General features: G+C 46.0%; 1 protein-coding gene across 1 annotated transcript; it reads left to right on the forward strand.

Moving 5' to 3' along the window:
- Positions 1-1319: 1319 nt before the first annotated feature.
- Positions 1320-7695, forward strand: LOC137913691 (transcription factor Sox-19a-like). Its single transcript, XM_068757326.1, has 2 exons — positions 1320-1981; positions 7434-7695. The coding sequence occupies exons 1-2, from the start codon at positions 1320-1322 to the stop codon at positions 7693-7695; spliced, it is 924 nt and encodes a 307-aa protein (XP_068613427.1).
- Positions 7696-13604: the final 5909 nt, after the last annotated feature.

Here is a 13604-nt window from a genome sequence, read left to right on the forward strand (position 1 = left end):
TTTCTGATTAGTTCCATGTATAGAGAGTATTTCTGATTAGTTCCATGTATAGAGAGTATTTCTGATTAGTTCCATGTATAGAGCGTATTTCTGATTAGTTCCATGTATAGAGAGTATTTCTGATTAGTTCCATGTATAGAGAGTATTTCTGATTAGTTCCATGTGTCGAGAGTATTTCGGATTAGTTCCATGTATAGAGAGTATTTCTGATTAGTTCCATGTATAGAGAGTATTTCTGATTGGTCCCGTGTATGGAGAGTATTTCTGATTAGTTCCATGTGTAGAGAGTATTTCGGATTAGTTCCATGTATAGAGAGTATTTCTGATTGGTCCCGTGTATGGAGAGTATTTCTGATTAGTTCCATGTATAGAGAGTATTTCGGATTAGTTCCATGTATAGAGAGTATGTCTGATTGGTTCCATGTAGAGAGAGTATTTCTGATTGGTTTCATGTAGAGAGAGTATTTCTGATTGGTTCCATGTAGAGAGAGTATTTCTGATTGGTTCCATGTAGAGAGAGTATTTCTGATTGGTTTCATGTATAGAGAGTATTTCTGATTAGTTCCATGTAGAGAGTATTTCTGATGAGTTTAAAGTTATCTTTGAAAATAAAACACAGAGCTGTTCTTTCCTAAATAAAGACATTTCCAAAGTGACCCCAAACCTTTGAAGGTTGAGTGTGCGTCGTTGACCGACATCTATCGATCCAGTTTTCAGTTAAAACTTGTCCTGTGTGTGTGCGCGCGTGCGCGCGTGCGTGCGTGCGTGGTTCATCTCTGACTGCAGCGTGTTTGGATCACGTGATCAACAACACTGACTGGAGCGACAAAGGCCTGTTTGTGCGCGCGTGCGTGTGTGTGTGTGTGTGTGCGCGCGCGAGTGAGTTTATCGACCTTTAAAACTAACGCGGAAGCTGCGCGTCGCTCGAACCGAACGTGAGACCGGGACTCGACCCGCGCCGGTTCGCTCCATCACCCCGATCAACAAGTGTCCCGCGCACCGCTGGAGCCTTTTCAGTCGCAAATGCCCGCGCACGGAGCCGCGCTCCGCGCCCTCCCATTGGTCCACACCGACAATAGAGTGGAGCAACTTTCCAAGTGAAAGGCGCATATAAGCGCAGCGTGCGCGCCACAAGCGCGACGACGAGCGCACTGAGCGGAGCGCCAAAGTGATGACAGCCGCGACCGGATCGGTAATCTCGGAGAAACGTCAAATATCCCGGTAATCAATCCGCTGCGACCTTCCGCGTCCGGTAATTACTTAACTCGGATCAGGCTGATCGATCGGACTCCGCGCGTTCTGACCCGAACCCGTCCAGCATGTACAGCATGATGGATCACGAGCTGAAGCCGACGGGCCAGCCCCCGCCGCACCTGGCCCCCCAGGGCATGTCCCCGGTCATGACCGGGAGCATGACCGGGAACATGGGCAGCAACGGCGGCTCCCACCCGGGCTCCAAAAGCGCCTGCTCCCCCGGCAGCGACCCCATGGATAAGGTCAAGCGGCCCATGAACGCCTTCATGGTCTGGTCGAGGGGCCAGAGGCGCAAGATGGCCCAGGAGAACCCCAAAATGCACAACTCCGAGATCAGCAAGCGGCTGGGCGCGGAGTGGAAGCTCCTGAGCGACGCCGAGAAGCGGCCGTTCATCGACGAGGCCAAGCGGCTGCGCGCCGTGCACATGAAGGAGTACCCGGACTACAAGTACAAGCCGCGCCGCAAGACCAAGCCGCTGCTGAAGAAGGACGCCCCGGGGGGGAAGTACCCGCTGTCCGCGGGGAACCTGCTGGCGGCGGCGCAGAGCCAGGGCGGCAGCCCGAGGATGGAGAGCTACGGCTGGGGCCCCGGCGGGGCGTACGCCGGGCTGCAGGGCGAGGCGCTGGGCTACACGCAGCCGCTGCACCGCTACGACCTGTCCACGCTGCAGTACCCGCCCGCCATGACGGCGGCGCAGACGTACATGAGCGCGGCCAACTCCTACAGGTGAGCGTGTTTCCACGGGGGGGGGGGGGGGTCACGTAGTTTACGCGCGCGCTTTGGTTCAACGCCCAATCATAAGCGTTCTGAACAGAGTGTTGAAAATCCGCGTGACCCGCTGCGGCGACCGCGACACGGTGATCTGACTTTTATGCAAACCGTTTAAAAAGTCTCCAACGTGACCGCGCAGCAACAGAAAAGTCTCCGCGCGCGCGCGCAGAGGAGAAGTCTCATGTGAGAGTTCACACCTGCAGAGCGGGTGAAGTGAGACCGTCTCCCTCCAGACCTAAAGACTTCTCTCAGTCTGTTAATCGAGGACATTTTTGGCAGCCATTGATGTTTCATGTTTTGTCCGTGTGCTAAAAGTCATCAGTAAATAGTCCGGCTGCGACGGAATAGTCTCCTTATTTATTCAGAACGTGTCCTGGGTGGGGAGCGTATTGTCAAAGTTGTTTGAGAAGGTCCAGGCTGGTAATGATGGTTGGAGAACCAGCCCCCCCCCCCTGCTTGACACCTCCTTTACCTGTTAGTGTCCAATAAAAAGTGATTTTTAACAACCTTACAATCCAAGATTGTTAAAATCCGCACCTAATATTACACGGCTTGTTTGGTTTAGTTTTTAATCCGGGCCTGTGGCGTTGTATCCAGAATACTCCAGAGATGCTCATTGGGGGGGGGCGTCCGACGTGAACCGGCGTTTTTGGCGAGCGCTGCGTGTTTGCCGTTTCGATGAGGCGGAGAAGCGGAGAAGCACGAAACACAAGCGTCCTCCTGTGTTCTGCTTTGTCTGCTCTGGGTGGTGGCCTGACTGGAATGCTGATCATCATGACTCCATGGAAGGCAGTCCCGCTCCGTGTGTGGTCCGCCCCGTCCCCCCCCCCCCCCGTCCCCCCCCCCCCTGCTCGGCCGTGGTCCCATCGATGCTGGAAGGTTCCTGCCTCCTGCCTCGAGCTACAAAGTTAACAGTTTAGACGGTATTTTGCATGTCAGTGTATCTCACCAATCTGTAGACCCCCCCCCTCCTTTACAACTTTTCCAATTTTGAGGTCACGGGAAGCTGTGTGTGTGTGTGTGTGGGGGGGGGGGGTTGATCAATGTGGAGTCAACATATTGATAATTGTGTGACTTATTTCTCGTTTCCATTTCCTGCGGGGGACGGCGCTACGGCGCTTTAACCCTTTAGCTACCGGGTGCACGCTGTCTGTTTACGGCTTTGGGTGTCTTGCGGGGGCTCGTACACTTATCAGTGGGCGGCTCGTTCCGCAGACGCTGCAATCCGCAGGGCGAAGGGCAACGTACAAAATAATGACGGAGTTACGTTCCGAAGACCCCGTCGTTAAATGAAACCCCGTTAACCGACAACTTGGCCGAAATCTTTTTTTACGTTTATACATATATGTACGCATGTCGTTTATACTGTACATGTGATGCATATTGATCCTGGTGTGTGTGTGAATCGCCCTGTTTATCATTGACACCATAGACGTCTATGTAGGTTCTTAGTCATCCGGGTCGAGGTGCCGCCATAGGAGTTTATTTTTGATCCTCTGAGAAATACGGGGCAACAGCACATTTAGTGATGTAGTGAGATCTTGAAATGTGAGGCTGGGTTGGTGTAGTTCTGCAAAGGACCAAAGTGGACCAAAGTGATGTCGGGCCCGGTCAACGATCCGGGGGGGCAACAGTCTCAGCAGGGACATTGAGACTTCCCTCCTCCAGCTCTTCCAGCTTTCGTAACCTTTATGGACAGAGTTTCTAGGTGCAGCCGGGGCGTTGAGGGGCTGCTATATAAATGCTAATGCTAGCGATATGGACATCAGTGGTGAGGGACACAGGTCCAGGTTCTGCAGCACCACGGACAGAAGGACCTGCAGACAGAGACAGAAAGAGGGACAAACAGAGGGAGAGAGAGCACGAGACTACAGGAAGAGAGAGAGATCACTGACAGATATTTATAACATGAATAATCATGTTTTTATTTTACTTTATTTTATTTTCTCTATTTTCTTTCTTTCTTTTACTCAGTTTGTTTGCTGGGTTTTTCCGTGTATCTTTTCCCTTTTAGCTTTTATTCATGCCTCCTTTTTTTGTTTTATATATATATATATATATATATATATTGATTGATTTTGTTTAGTTAATTTTAACTTGAGGGGAGGATTTTTATATAAGCCCTTTCGGCTTCTTTTCCTCTCCTGCACTATTTGCCTTTGTAATGTTTTGTTTGTTTATTATTGTGCATATGAATAAAATGAAATGATATCATAGGAGGTTAAGCCACCAGTGCTGGTCTGTGGCAGCATATTGATTAACTATAAGCTATGTTTTAAATGAAAGTCTTTAATCTACTCTTGAACATGGAGATGGTGTCTGTCTCACGAACCAATCAGGGAGCCGATTCCACAATAAAGGAGCTTGATAACTGAAAGCTCCGCCCCCCCGGTCTGCGCTTGGAATTCTTTGGAACCACGAGCAGGCCAGCATTTTGGGACCGCAAGGTTCTAGTGGGGAAATATGGGATAATCAGCTCTGTAAGGTAAGGAGGGGCCTGGCTGTTGAGGGCTTTAAAAGTGAGTAGATCGATTTTATATTCAATTCATTCTCTAACAGGAAGCCAATGCAGAGACGCCAGAACAGGGGAAATGTGTTCTCTGTTTGGTTCCTGTCAGAACATGAGCTGCTGCGTTCTGGATCAGCTGAAGATGTTAAATAGAGCTTTTGAGGAGTTGCAGTAATCCAGTCTGGGAGTTTTAAAAGCACGGACTACTTTTTCTACAGCCTGTTTTGACCAGCCTCTATGCAACTTGTGCACTTGTTTTATTATAGTTGTATGAATCGCTGCGTGTTCCCTGCTGGCTGCGCAGCAGATTGCCCCTCACGGGGACGCTAAACCTGTTCTTCTTTCTGATTCTCTACTGCAGGTGATTAACTAATACTGCCTATCATGTTAGGGCAATCTGTCTGAGTGTAAAACCTGCTCCTACTAACTGTAGACGTTAAATGAATGCCTTTTCATGCAGTACACTTGATGCTGTCTAAATCATTCCCTGAGGCAGGGAAGGGTTACTTCTATACTATACGTCCTGAAAGATCACGTATCCTTCCTGAAAAAGCAGATATACTTATTATTTTTGCGAAAGCGTTGGTGATGATTGCACAGTTCCATTGGACTTGAGTCGATTGTACAAGTCTCTTGGTGAGGTAGTTTTTGAGGGCTCGGTTCATGTATGCTTTTAAAAAGGAGAGAATTTTAATTTGTAGACACTTATGTAATTGGCACAATAGTTTGCTGTATTTTGTTAAACGTAAAGCAGGTGATGTTGTGGGGAAATAATTTCTTTACTGCAGCCCTTCCTCCTGCCTTTAGCTGGTACCAGCAACTTCTTAAGAAGCTCTTCTCTTGAATCTATTGACCTACCGGTAGTTAATCTTCCCTTCCTCTCAAACATTTTAAACGTGTTACTTTCTACATGACAGATTTTGGGTATCTTAAACACTTTGTGCAATGAACGAGTAGAACAGTTTCAATTTGGAGTTCAGACCAATGTTTGGTCAGGTGTCGTCTGTCTGCATGGAGAATGTGGAAAGGAGGTGAAGAACCGTGTGCAGGAAGGCTGGAACGGGGGGAGGAGAGTATCAGGTGTGCTCTGTGATAGGACGAAGGGACAGGTCTACAAGACAGTGGGGAGGACGGACATGATGGACGGCTTAGAGACAGTGGTGAGGACAGCCATGATGGACGGCTTAGAGACGGTGGTGAGGACAGCCATGATGGACGGCTTAGAGACGGTGGTGAGGACAGACATGATGGACGGCTTAGAGACAGTGGTGAGGACAGACACGATGGACGGCTTAGAGACAGTGGTGAGGACAGACATGATGGACGGCTTAGAGACGGTGGTGAGGACAGCCATGATGGACGGCTTAGAGACAGTGTCTCTGAGGAAAAGACAGGAGGCGGAGCTAGGAGTGGAGGAGATGAAGATGCTGAGGTTTTTCTTGGGAGTGACCAGGTTGGACAGGATTAGAAATGAGACAATAAGAGGGACAGTGAAGGTTAGATGTTTTGGAGACAAGGTCAGAGAGACCAGACTTTGATGGTTTGGACATGTCCAGAGGAGAGACGGGGACTATATCGGTAGAAGGATGCTGAGGATGGAACTGCCAGGGAACAGGACTAGAGGACGACCCAGGAGAAGAGACATGGACGTAGTGAGGGAGGACATGAGAGTGGCTGGTGTTGGGGAGGACGATGCAAAGGACAGGTTGATAAGGATCCAAAATCACCATAATAGTGTGGAAACATGGGAAAGTGAGTTTTCCATCATGTCCCCTTTATGAATATTGGGTCTTGATGGTTGGAAGTAAATGTGAAATACGTTTTGACTTATGTTGGTTGTTGTCGTGTCTTCTTGTTGCATTGTTGAAGAAATAAAGCTGCTGACCGAGCAGAGTAACAGGATGCTTGTCTGGGTAAACCACAAATGAAAGTTCAACACAGCTAAAAGTCCATCAAATAAATAATAAAACATCTCATACTATACATGTCAGTAGTTGTCAAACTGCACAGCAGCGCAGACTTTATATCACCCTTTAATGAAGGCGTTTGTAAAAACTATACAAGTTTGGAATTTAAAAACAGTGTTAAATATTTTGTTACATTTTCTATTTTACATTATTCCAGATATTTTCTTCAATTCTTTGTTGAAACCCACAAAAATTTGACTTGACTCCAGGATTGGAGAAATTTGTCTTCTGCCCGTCACTATTACTCCATGAAGCGAGTCAGTCTGAGGAGAGACGCTGGTGAACATGATTAAACGCAACACAAATTAAAGTTAGTCAGTTTCAACAAAAAAAGTTGCTATTTGTTCTATTTTAACAAGCAGAATCTGTAGCTGGGCAAACGAAAGTGTAACGCTACAGGACCCGCTGGGGCTCGGTTGGTAGGGCGGGTAGTCCAGTGATCAGCAGGTCAGACGTTTGAATCCCGGCTCTGACATGTTGAAGTGTCCTTGGGCAAGACACTGATCCCCAAATTGCTCCCAGTGGGTCTGGCAGCGATAGGCCTCTGGTGTGAACGCGTGTGTGAATGCGTGAAATCGTAAATATAAGTGCAGTGAATCCCTATCCATCGCCTTGTGTTTGACTATCCTCCGACCTGCCATTCTCTCTCTATGTCTCTCTCTCTCTCTCTCAACCCAGCCGGTCAGACAGATGGCCGTCCACTATGAGTTTTAGGTTCTGTCCAAGGTTTCTGCCTGTTAAAGGGAAGTTTTTTCCTTGTCTCCTTTGCCAAAGTGCTTGCTCTTGTGGGTCGAGTTGGGTTCAGTCTTTCCCTGCTACTCTAAAGTGCCTTGAGATGACTCTCTGTTGTGATCTGGCGCTAGAGAAATAAAACTGACTTGAATTTACCATTTAATGGCATCTAATTTGTATCGACCTTTCTGCTCCACAGCCCGTTATCATACAGCAACGGCCCCCAGCAGCCGAGTCCCGTCAGCATGCCCATGGTGAAGGCAGAACCAGCGTCCCACCCTCCTTCAACGGGGACACCAAGCCACCACCGGGGACCTTTGCAGGGCGACCTCAGGGATATGATCAGCATGTACATTCCTGGTTCAGGAGGGGATGCAGGTGACCCCATGGCTACACAGAGAGGCTACGCTAGTGTCCAGCAGCACTACCTCACTGGAACTGTCCCGCTCACTCACATCTAAAACTGAGGGGGGAAACTTGGGAGCAAAGGGTGATCTGATTGGGAGGACCATGAATGATCGCGGGGAATGGAATCTGTTGTGGGGAATGTTTAAAATGCTAAAATCGAGAGATTCGGCGAAGGAAAGTTTTCTCTCTTCGCCTGCGTTCTGGAGTCTCGCGGCTCAAACGTGCCTGTGGTTGCAGAAACAAGCATTGATGATGTTACAGAATCAGAAAGCTGTATTTCTACCTCTTCAGTGCCAAGTTAGTTCAGATAAACGCTCGATTTTACTACGCCCCAAAATGTACAACGCAAAAGTCTCCCTGCCTGCTGCCACATCCTTCACAACCTTCGTGCCAGGAAGGGTGTGAATATGGGAGCGTTATATTCCTTTACGGTGCACAAATTAGGAAATGCCACTTGTTTTTGTATTTTATTATTGGAGTTTATGCATAAGTGAAGGTGGGTGCCAGTCAGGAAAATCTGTGAATGCAAAACTCTTTAAAATGAGCTCTTTGTGCCTTGGCTTTGGCTTGTTTGTATTTGTATTTTTTTTTTTATATATATTTGACTTCTAACTGATGAAACCTTTTGGATGACGCCCGTTGGACAGTCGGCGCTACGTTGACTGAGAATGAACGGAATCCAGAACAGAATGTGGAACCAGTTTGGTTCTCAGTCACACGAGATCACTGGAGGTTTGCGTTTAAGAAGAGGTCCGAGGAAAGTTTCACTCGCTACCATAATTAGTTCTAGATATCCAGAGGTGCTCTTAACATCTGCATTACTTCGTATATTTGTAATTTGGCTCTAGGCTACTACTGTTATAGGATTTTGTTAAGTTTAAAAGGAAATGTACATTTCCATTGAGTTTCTTTTTACACTGTATTCCAAACGGCTCATTAAGGATTGACGAAAAGTTCCTTGATGTATGTTTTTAATAACCTCTCTGTCGTTTACCACCCGTAAAGATCAAACTACATCTCAGTCACAATCTTCAACAAACCTTCCATGCGTCCCGCTTCTGATTTTTCTTTCTATACAATAACATTATCTGTTTGACATTTGTCTTTGTTTTCATTGGTTTAGCCCGCTGTCTGGTTATAATGCTGCTATAGACCTAAAGAGAACTGCAAGTTACAAATGTGGAAAAGCTTCACTTGGAAGCTAAACTGGAAATGTATTTTTTTGGTTTGGTTTGTTTTTAAAAAGGGAGCGAGGTCATGTATGAATTCTTACATTACCTTGCTACACAAATGTTAAATTTCACTTTCTTTCTGACTTGTAACTCTTTTAGATTGAATTCTCTTATGCTGTAGAATCACTGGATGTAGCATCCATGTAAATAATGTATAAATGTGTGGGCTCTTGGTATAAGAGTCTGGATTCCCTTTTGCTTAAAAAGGCTGTTATCTCATTCCTGATTAAGAATAAAAGTATTTTTTTCTTATTTTTGTGATGCTAAATACTGTCTGTGTGATTTTTTTCAAACTTTTTTTTTTTTTTAGCAGAATTGTATCTGATGGAGGTCGGGGCAGGATTTTGAGTGAAACATGTAATTTCAGAAGTGTGTCCAGAGACCCCTTTATCGAGTGCGTTAGTACGATTTAATTCAATGTCATTCAACAGTTAACCGTTTGTTTGATTGGAGCTCTCGGTTCTCTCGTGAGGCTGCTGGGTTATATTTTTTTTATTATTATTGATCCGACTAAAAGTGCTGCACTAAAGTAATATGATGCAGTGCAATTAGAGGATTGCTGTAGATCTGATCAAATCAGGATGTACAATTTCTAATTTTAGAAAATCATGGTCAGTTTCCACAAATTCAGCGACTTTGTTATACAAGAAAGTGGACGGATGTTGTACGTTGCTGGAAGTTCAGGTTCTGCATTTAATCGTTGTAATAATGGTGTTGAGATTAACTTCTTGCAGAGGCGGAAGTTTTAGAGCTCTGGACCAAAGGAAATGAACTGAAACAACTGGCCTGAACGAATCTCGGGGGGGGGGGGGGGGGGGCTGTGGTGCCGCCCTTTGTCGAGGTGAATTCTAAATTGCACCAGATGGCCTTTCTGTGAGTGTCTGAGTAATCCTGTAAACGATGTTTCACAAGCTTATAAATCGAGTCTCAACTGTTGCGCTGGAATAAATAAGTTCTGCACTAGGAACGGTCACGGCGTCGTAATCTAAAATGCTTGCCGTGCATTGTCTACGGTGTCCGTGTTGCTCAGACTTGAGCGGAGGCTATTTCTGATGAACATTTCAACGAAAAGGTGGCTGTTTGTCTGCTGAGGCTTTTGGCGTGACCTCATCCATCCAAACCTTTGCAGAAACGAGGACGGAACGCTCGCAATCCAGCATTTTTTCCGCTCTCACGGTGTCTGGAGCGGTTCAGAAAAAAAAACTCTGGACAAAAGTGAACATTAGCGAGAAAACCCGAGTGTCTTGCCGGGGGAAGGGACGGGTTGATGGGTGAGAGTGAATAGAGGGCGGAAGACTATGCTGTCCAGAATGATTTAAAGCTCGATTATTTGCTTTTTTTAATCGTTACCCTCCTTAAAATTCACTTTCCCCTTTCCCCTCATATTCCCTTTCACTCCCTTCTCTCCCCCACGTCTCTCGACAGAGAAAGCGGGTGGATGGCCCGTTTGTAATTGGCCGTGTCGGAGGCGCATTGTCTGAGGCTTTTCAGGCCGCAGGTGCATATAGTAAAGACGGAATCTCCGCTCCTCCCACGGGCGTCTTTGTTCCCCACCCGGCCCAAAAACCCCACCACGCATACCCCCCTGCCAGGCATAGAATTAGAGATGCTTTTTAGGGCTTGGTCCTCAGGCTTAACCCTTTCACCGTCCGCCGCCTTTCTCATGGAAATGTGAGTGACCTTACACTGGCTAATCGGTCACTGAGAGGAGGGGGATGGGGTAGATTGAGCTTGGGGGGTCGGATGAGGGAAACAGGTGCAGGGGCATGTTGATTTCATTGGTAGCGGTACATTTTAGTACATATATGTAAACTTTGCTATAATTATGATAGCAATTGTAGCTCATCAACATTTAACTCGAGCTCCTCATTAGCGGTCAAAGAAGGCTCTACTGAGCCTCTGAACTTCACTGAAATCTAGAAAGAAACTATGAACATTTCTTACAGTGGAATAATTAAAATATTGAAGAACTTCTTTGCCTTGGGTGCATCGATACAACCAAATCTGACTATTTACAAAAAAAAGTGAAATTAAGAAAGAACCACAATTTAATATTTCTCGTGAAGTATTATTAACTGTGAATAATTATGCATCAGGAAATGTGAAATATTGCTCTCTGTGAATGGGAGAAGGATGAGCAACTTTTACCTCTTGGTTAACATTGCATTTAGATACAGGCTGCATTTGGCAAAACATTTCTTGCAGAACTGGCAGAAGTTAGTGCAGTTAGTTGGTTGTCTTGGCTATTGTCCGTGGGTGAGTCGGGATGGGGCACAGAGAGCAATGGGAGGAGAACGGGGGTGGACAAAGTGTCAATGGAAGGATTTTCTGGTCCAATACATCTCATCACTTAGCAACGAGCAGCGAGGCTTCAACAAGGGGTTGCCATGGATCTATCCACAGTGACTTAAAAGGCTTGACAAAGAGCTGCGGTCAGCTTGTGTGAGAATGTATGGGTGAGAATCAGGTGGTGATTACCAAGAGGGATTTTCATGCAAATGGCCATTTACCTTGCAACACACCACAATCATAACTGCCATGTTTTTGCAATGATTGAATTTCGATTCCAGCTTCTCCCGTACAAAGTTTATATGTACTCTCGGCTGCAAGCGAAGCTCTGCTAATTCAATGAATATTCCAACTAGTGAGAGGCAGGAGAACTTCAGAAAACCACCATCAAATGCAGTCATGTTAACTGGATGGAACAGCTGATACAATGACATTGGAAGGCTTTAGAAATCACGTTGCAGCACAACAAATGTAACCTTGAATATGAAGACACAAAGGATCCTGATGAAAATGTCAGGACATTTTAGGAATGTTACTCGGAACAGATGAGTACATTTTGGTGATGATCCAGAAGAGATCCTGGATTCTGGATCACTCTGAAGTTTTTGTTGACATTGCCGTCAATGGAGCTTCAAAATGTGTTCATCAATATCTTGGTTGATTATTGAGCAATATTTATGGAATTTGAGACAGTCATGTAGGGAGGGGAGCTCTATGTTACCACCGAATTTCATCCGGCTCCAATCTGAATTGCAGATACTGTCACAATTTTACTTTATCCGGATTTTCCCATTTGCTTATAATGAAGACAGTCATAAAGGGGTCCAATATTCACTACCATGCAAAATGTCTTCTGGATCTGATCCAGAATTAGGTCAGGAAAACATATTACATTTTAACATTGAAAACTCCATTTATTGATTCCAAACTCAGAATACCAAGAAAAATGTATCAATTCCTAAAGTTTGGATGGTGAATGAGCTGCTTGGCGGAGGTCTGCGCTCTCTGCGTTTCCATCATATTGAACAATTCTTTGTTCTGGTCATTGAGGCGCCACTGGAGAGTGTGAAAGTGATAGATTCAGTTCCATGTATGCGTCTGCCTATAAAGGCATGGCTCCTCCCCGACCTGGAGGGTGCACTCCACCTTTTCCGGCTGAGAATCATGGCCTCGGATTTAGAGGTGCTGATTCTCACCCCGGCCGCTTCACATGGGGCTGCGAACCGATCCAGTGAGAGCTGGAGGGCACGGCCTGATGAAGCCAACAGGATCACGTCGTCTGCAAAAAGCAGCGATCCAATCCTGAGGTCACCAAACCGAACCCCCTCAACGCCCCGGCTGCACCTAGAAATTCTGTCCATAAAGGTTCTGAACAGAATCGGTGACAAAGGGCAGCCCTGGCGGAGTCCAACCCGCACTGGAAATAGGTCCGACTTACTGCCGGCAACGCGGACCAAGCTCTGGCACCGGTCTTATAGGGAGCGGACGCCCCGTATGAGGGGGTCCGACACCCCGTACTCCCGGAGCACCCCCCAGAGGACTCCCCAAGGGACACGGTCGAATGCCTTCTCCAAATCCACAAAACACATGTGGACTGGTTGGGCGAACTCCCATGCACCCTCCAAGGAGCTGGCATTTCAAGTTACATTATAACTTGAAATTTTACCCACAAACCTGTTTCCAATGAAGTTTGGATTCTGTGTAATGCGATGAGTTGCAAAACATTGAAAATCCTTATGCACAATGACAAAATGTAAAATTAGGAAAATTATTTTAATTATTATTGGCTTGTTTTGAATTTGATTTCATCTCCAAAAAGTTGAGACTGCAAAAGTCCCAGCAAGGCAGAAAGTTTCTGAATAGAACTGAGGACACCTGTTGGATGAGGCGAAATGTTTTTCCTACATAGAGATAGGAAATTTGGAGCGTAAAAAACAAAGAGAGGGAGAGAGAGTGATAGAGAGAGAGCAGGAGCAGACAAAAACAATGTATTTACACTACATCCTGCTGAGCAAACCACCGACCAAAGAGGTGCTATATATTTATAACGTGAATAACCAGATGGAGAGGGAGGAGCTGAGTGTGTCATAGGAAGGGACAATATACCCCCCCCCACAGGTCATAGATCTGTTGACTTTTCAAAGTATCCTCAAAAGATTTTATTGTGGGAGGTAGTAAAATAAATAAATAATCTCATGTCTTTAAAACTGTCCCTTTAGCCTAATAATAAAACGTGAATCAGATTACGTATGGAAAAACACACTCATATACCGCCATCTAGTGCTCATGCTGGTGCTAACGCAGTAGCCTCGGTTTTAACATTTTCCTTCTTTTCTCCTGTTATTCCTACCTGCCCGAAAGTGAAGAAAATATGTCTTATCCCAAAGTTAAGAATACATGTAAATGTGATTACCAACAATTCTTTAGTTTAATCTAATGTG

The sequence above is a fragment of the Brachionichthys hirsutus genome, unplaced genomic scaffold, assembly GCF_040956055.1.
Source record: "Brachionichthys hirsutus isolate HB-005 unplaced genomic scaffold, CSIRO-AGI_Bhir_v1 contig_747, whole genome shotgun sequence".
In the NCBI taxonomy this organism is placed as follows: Eukaryota; Metazoa; Chordata; class Actinopteri; order Lophiiformes; family Brachionichthyidae; genus Brachionichthys; species Brachionichthys hirsutus.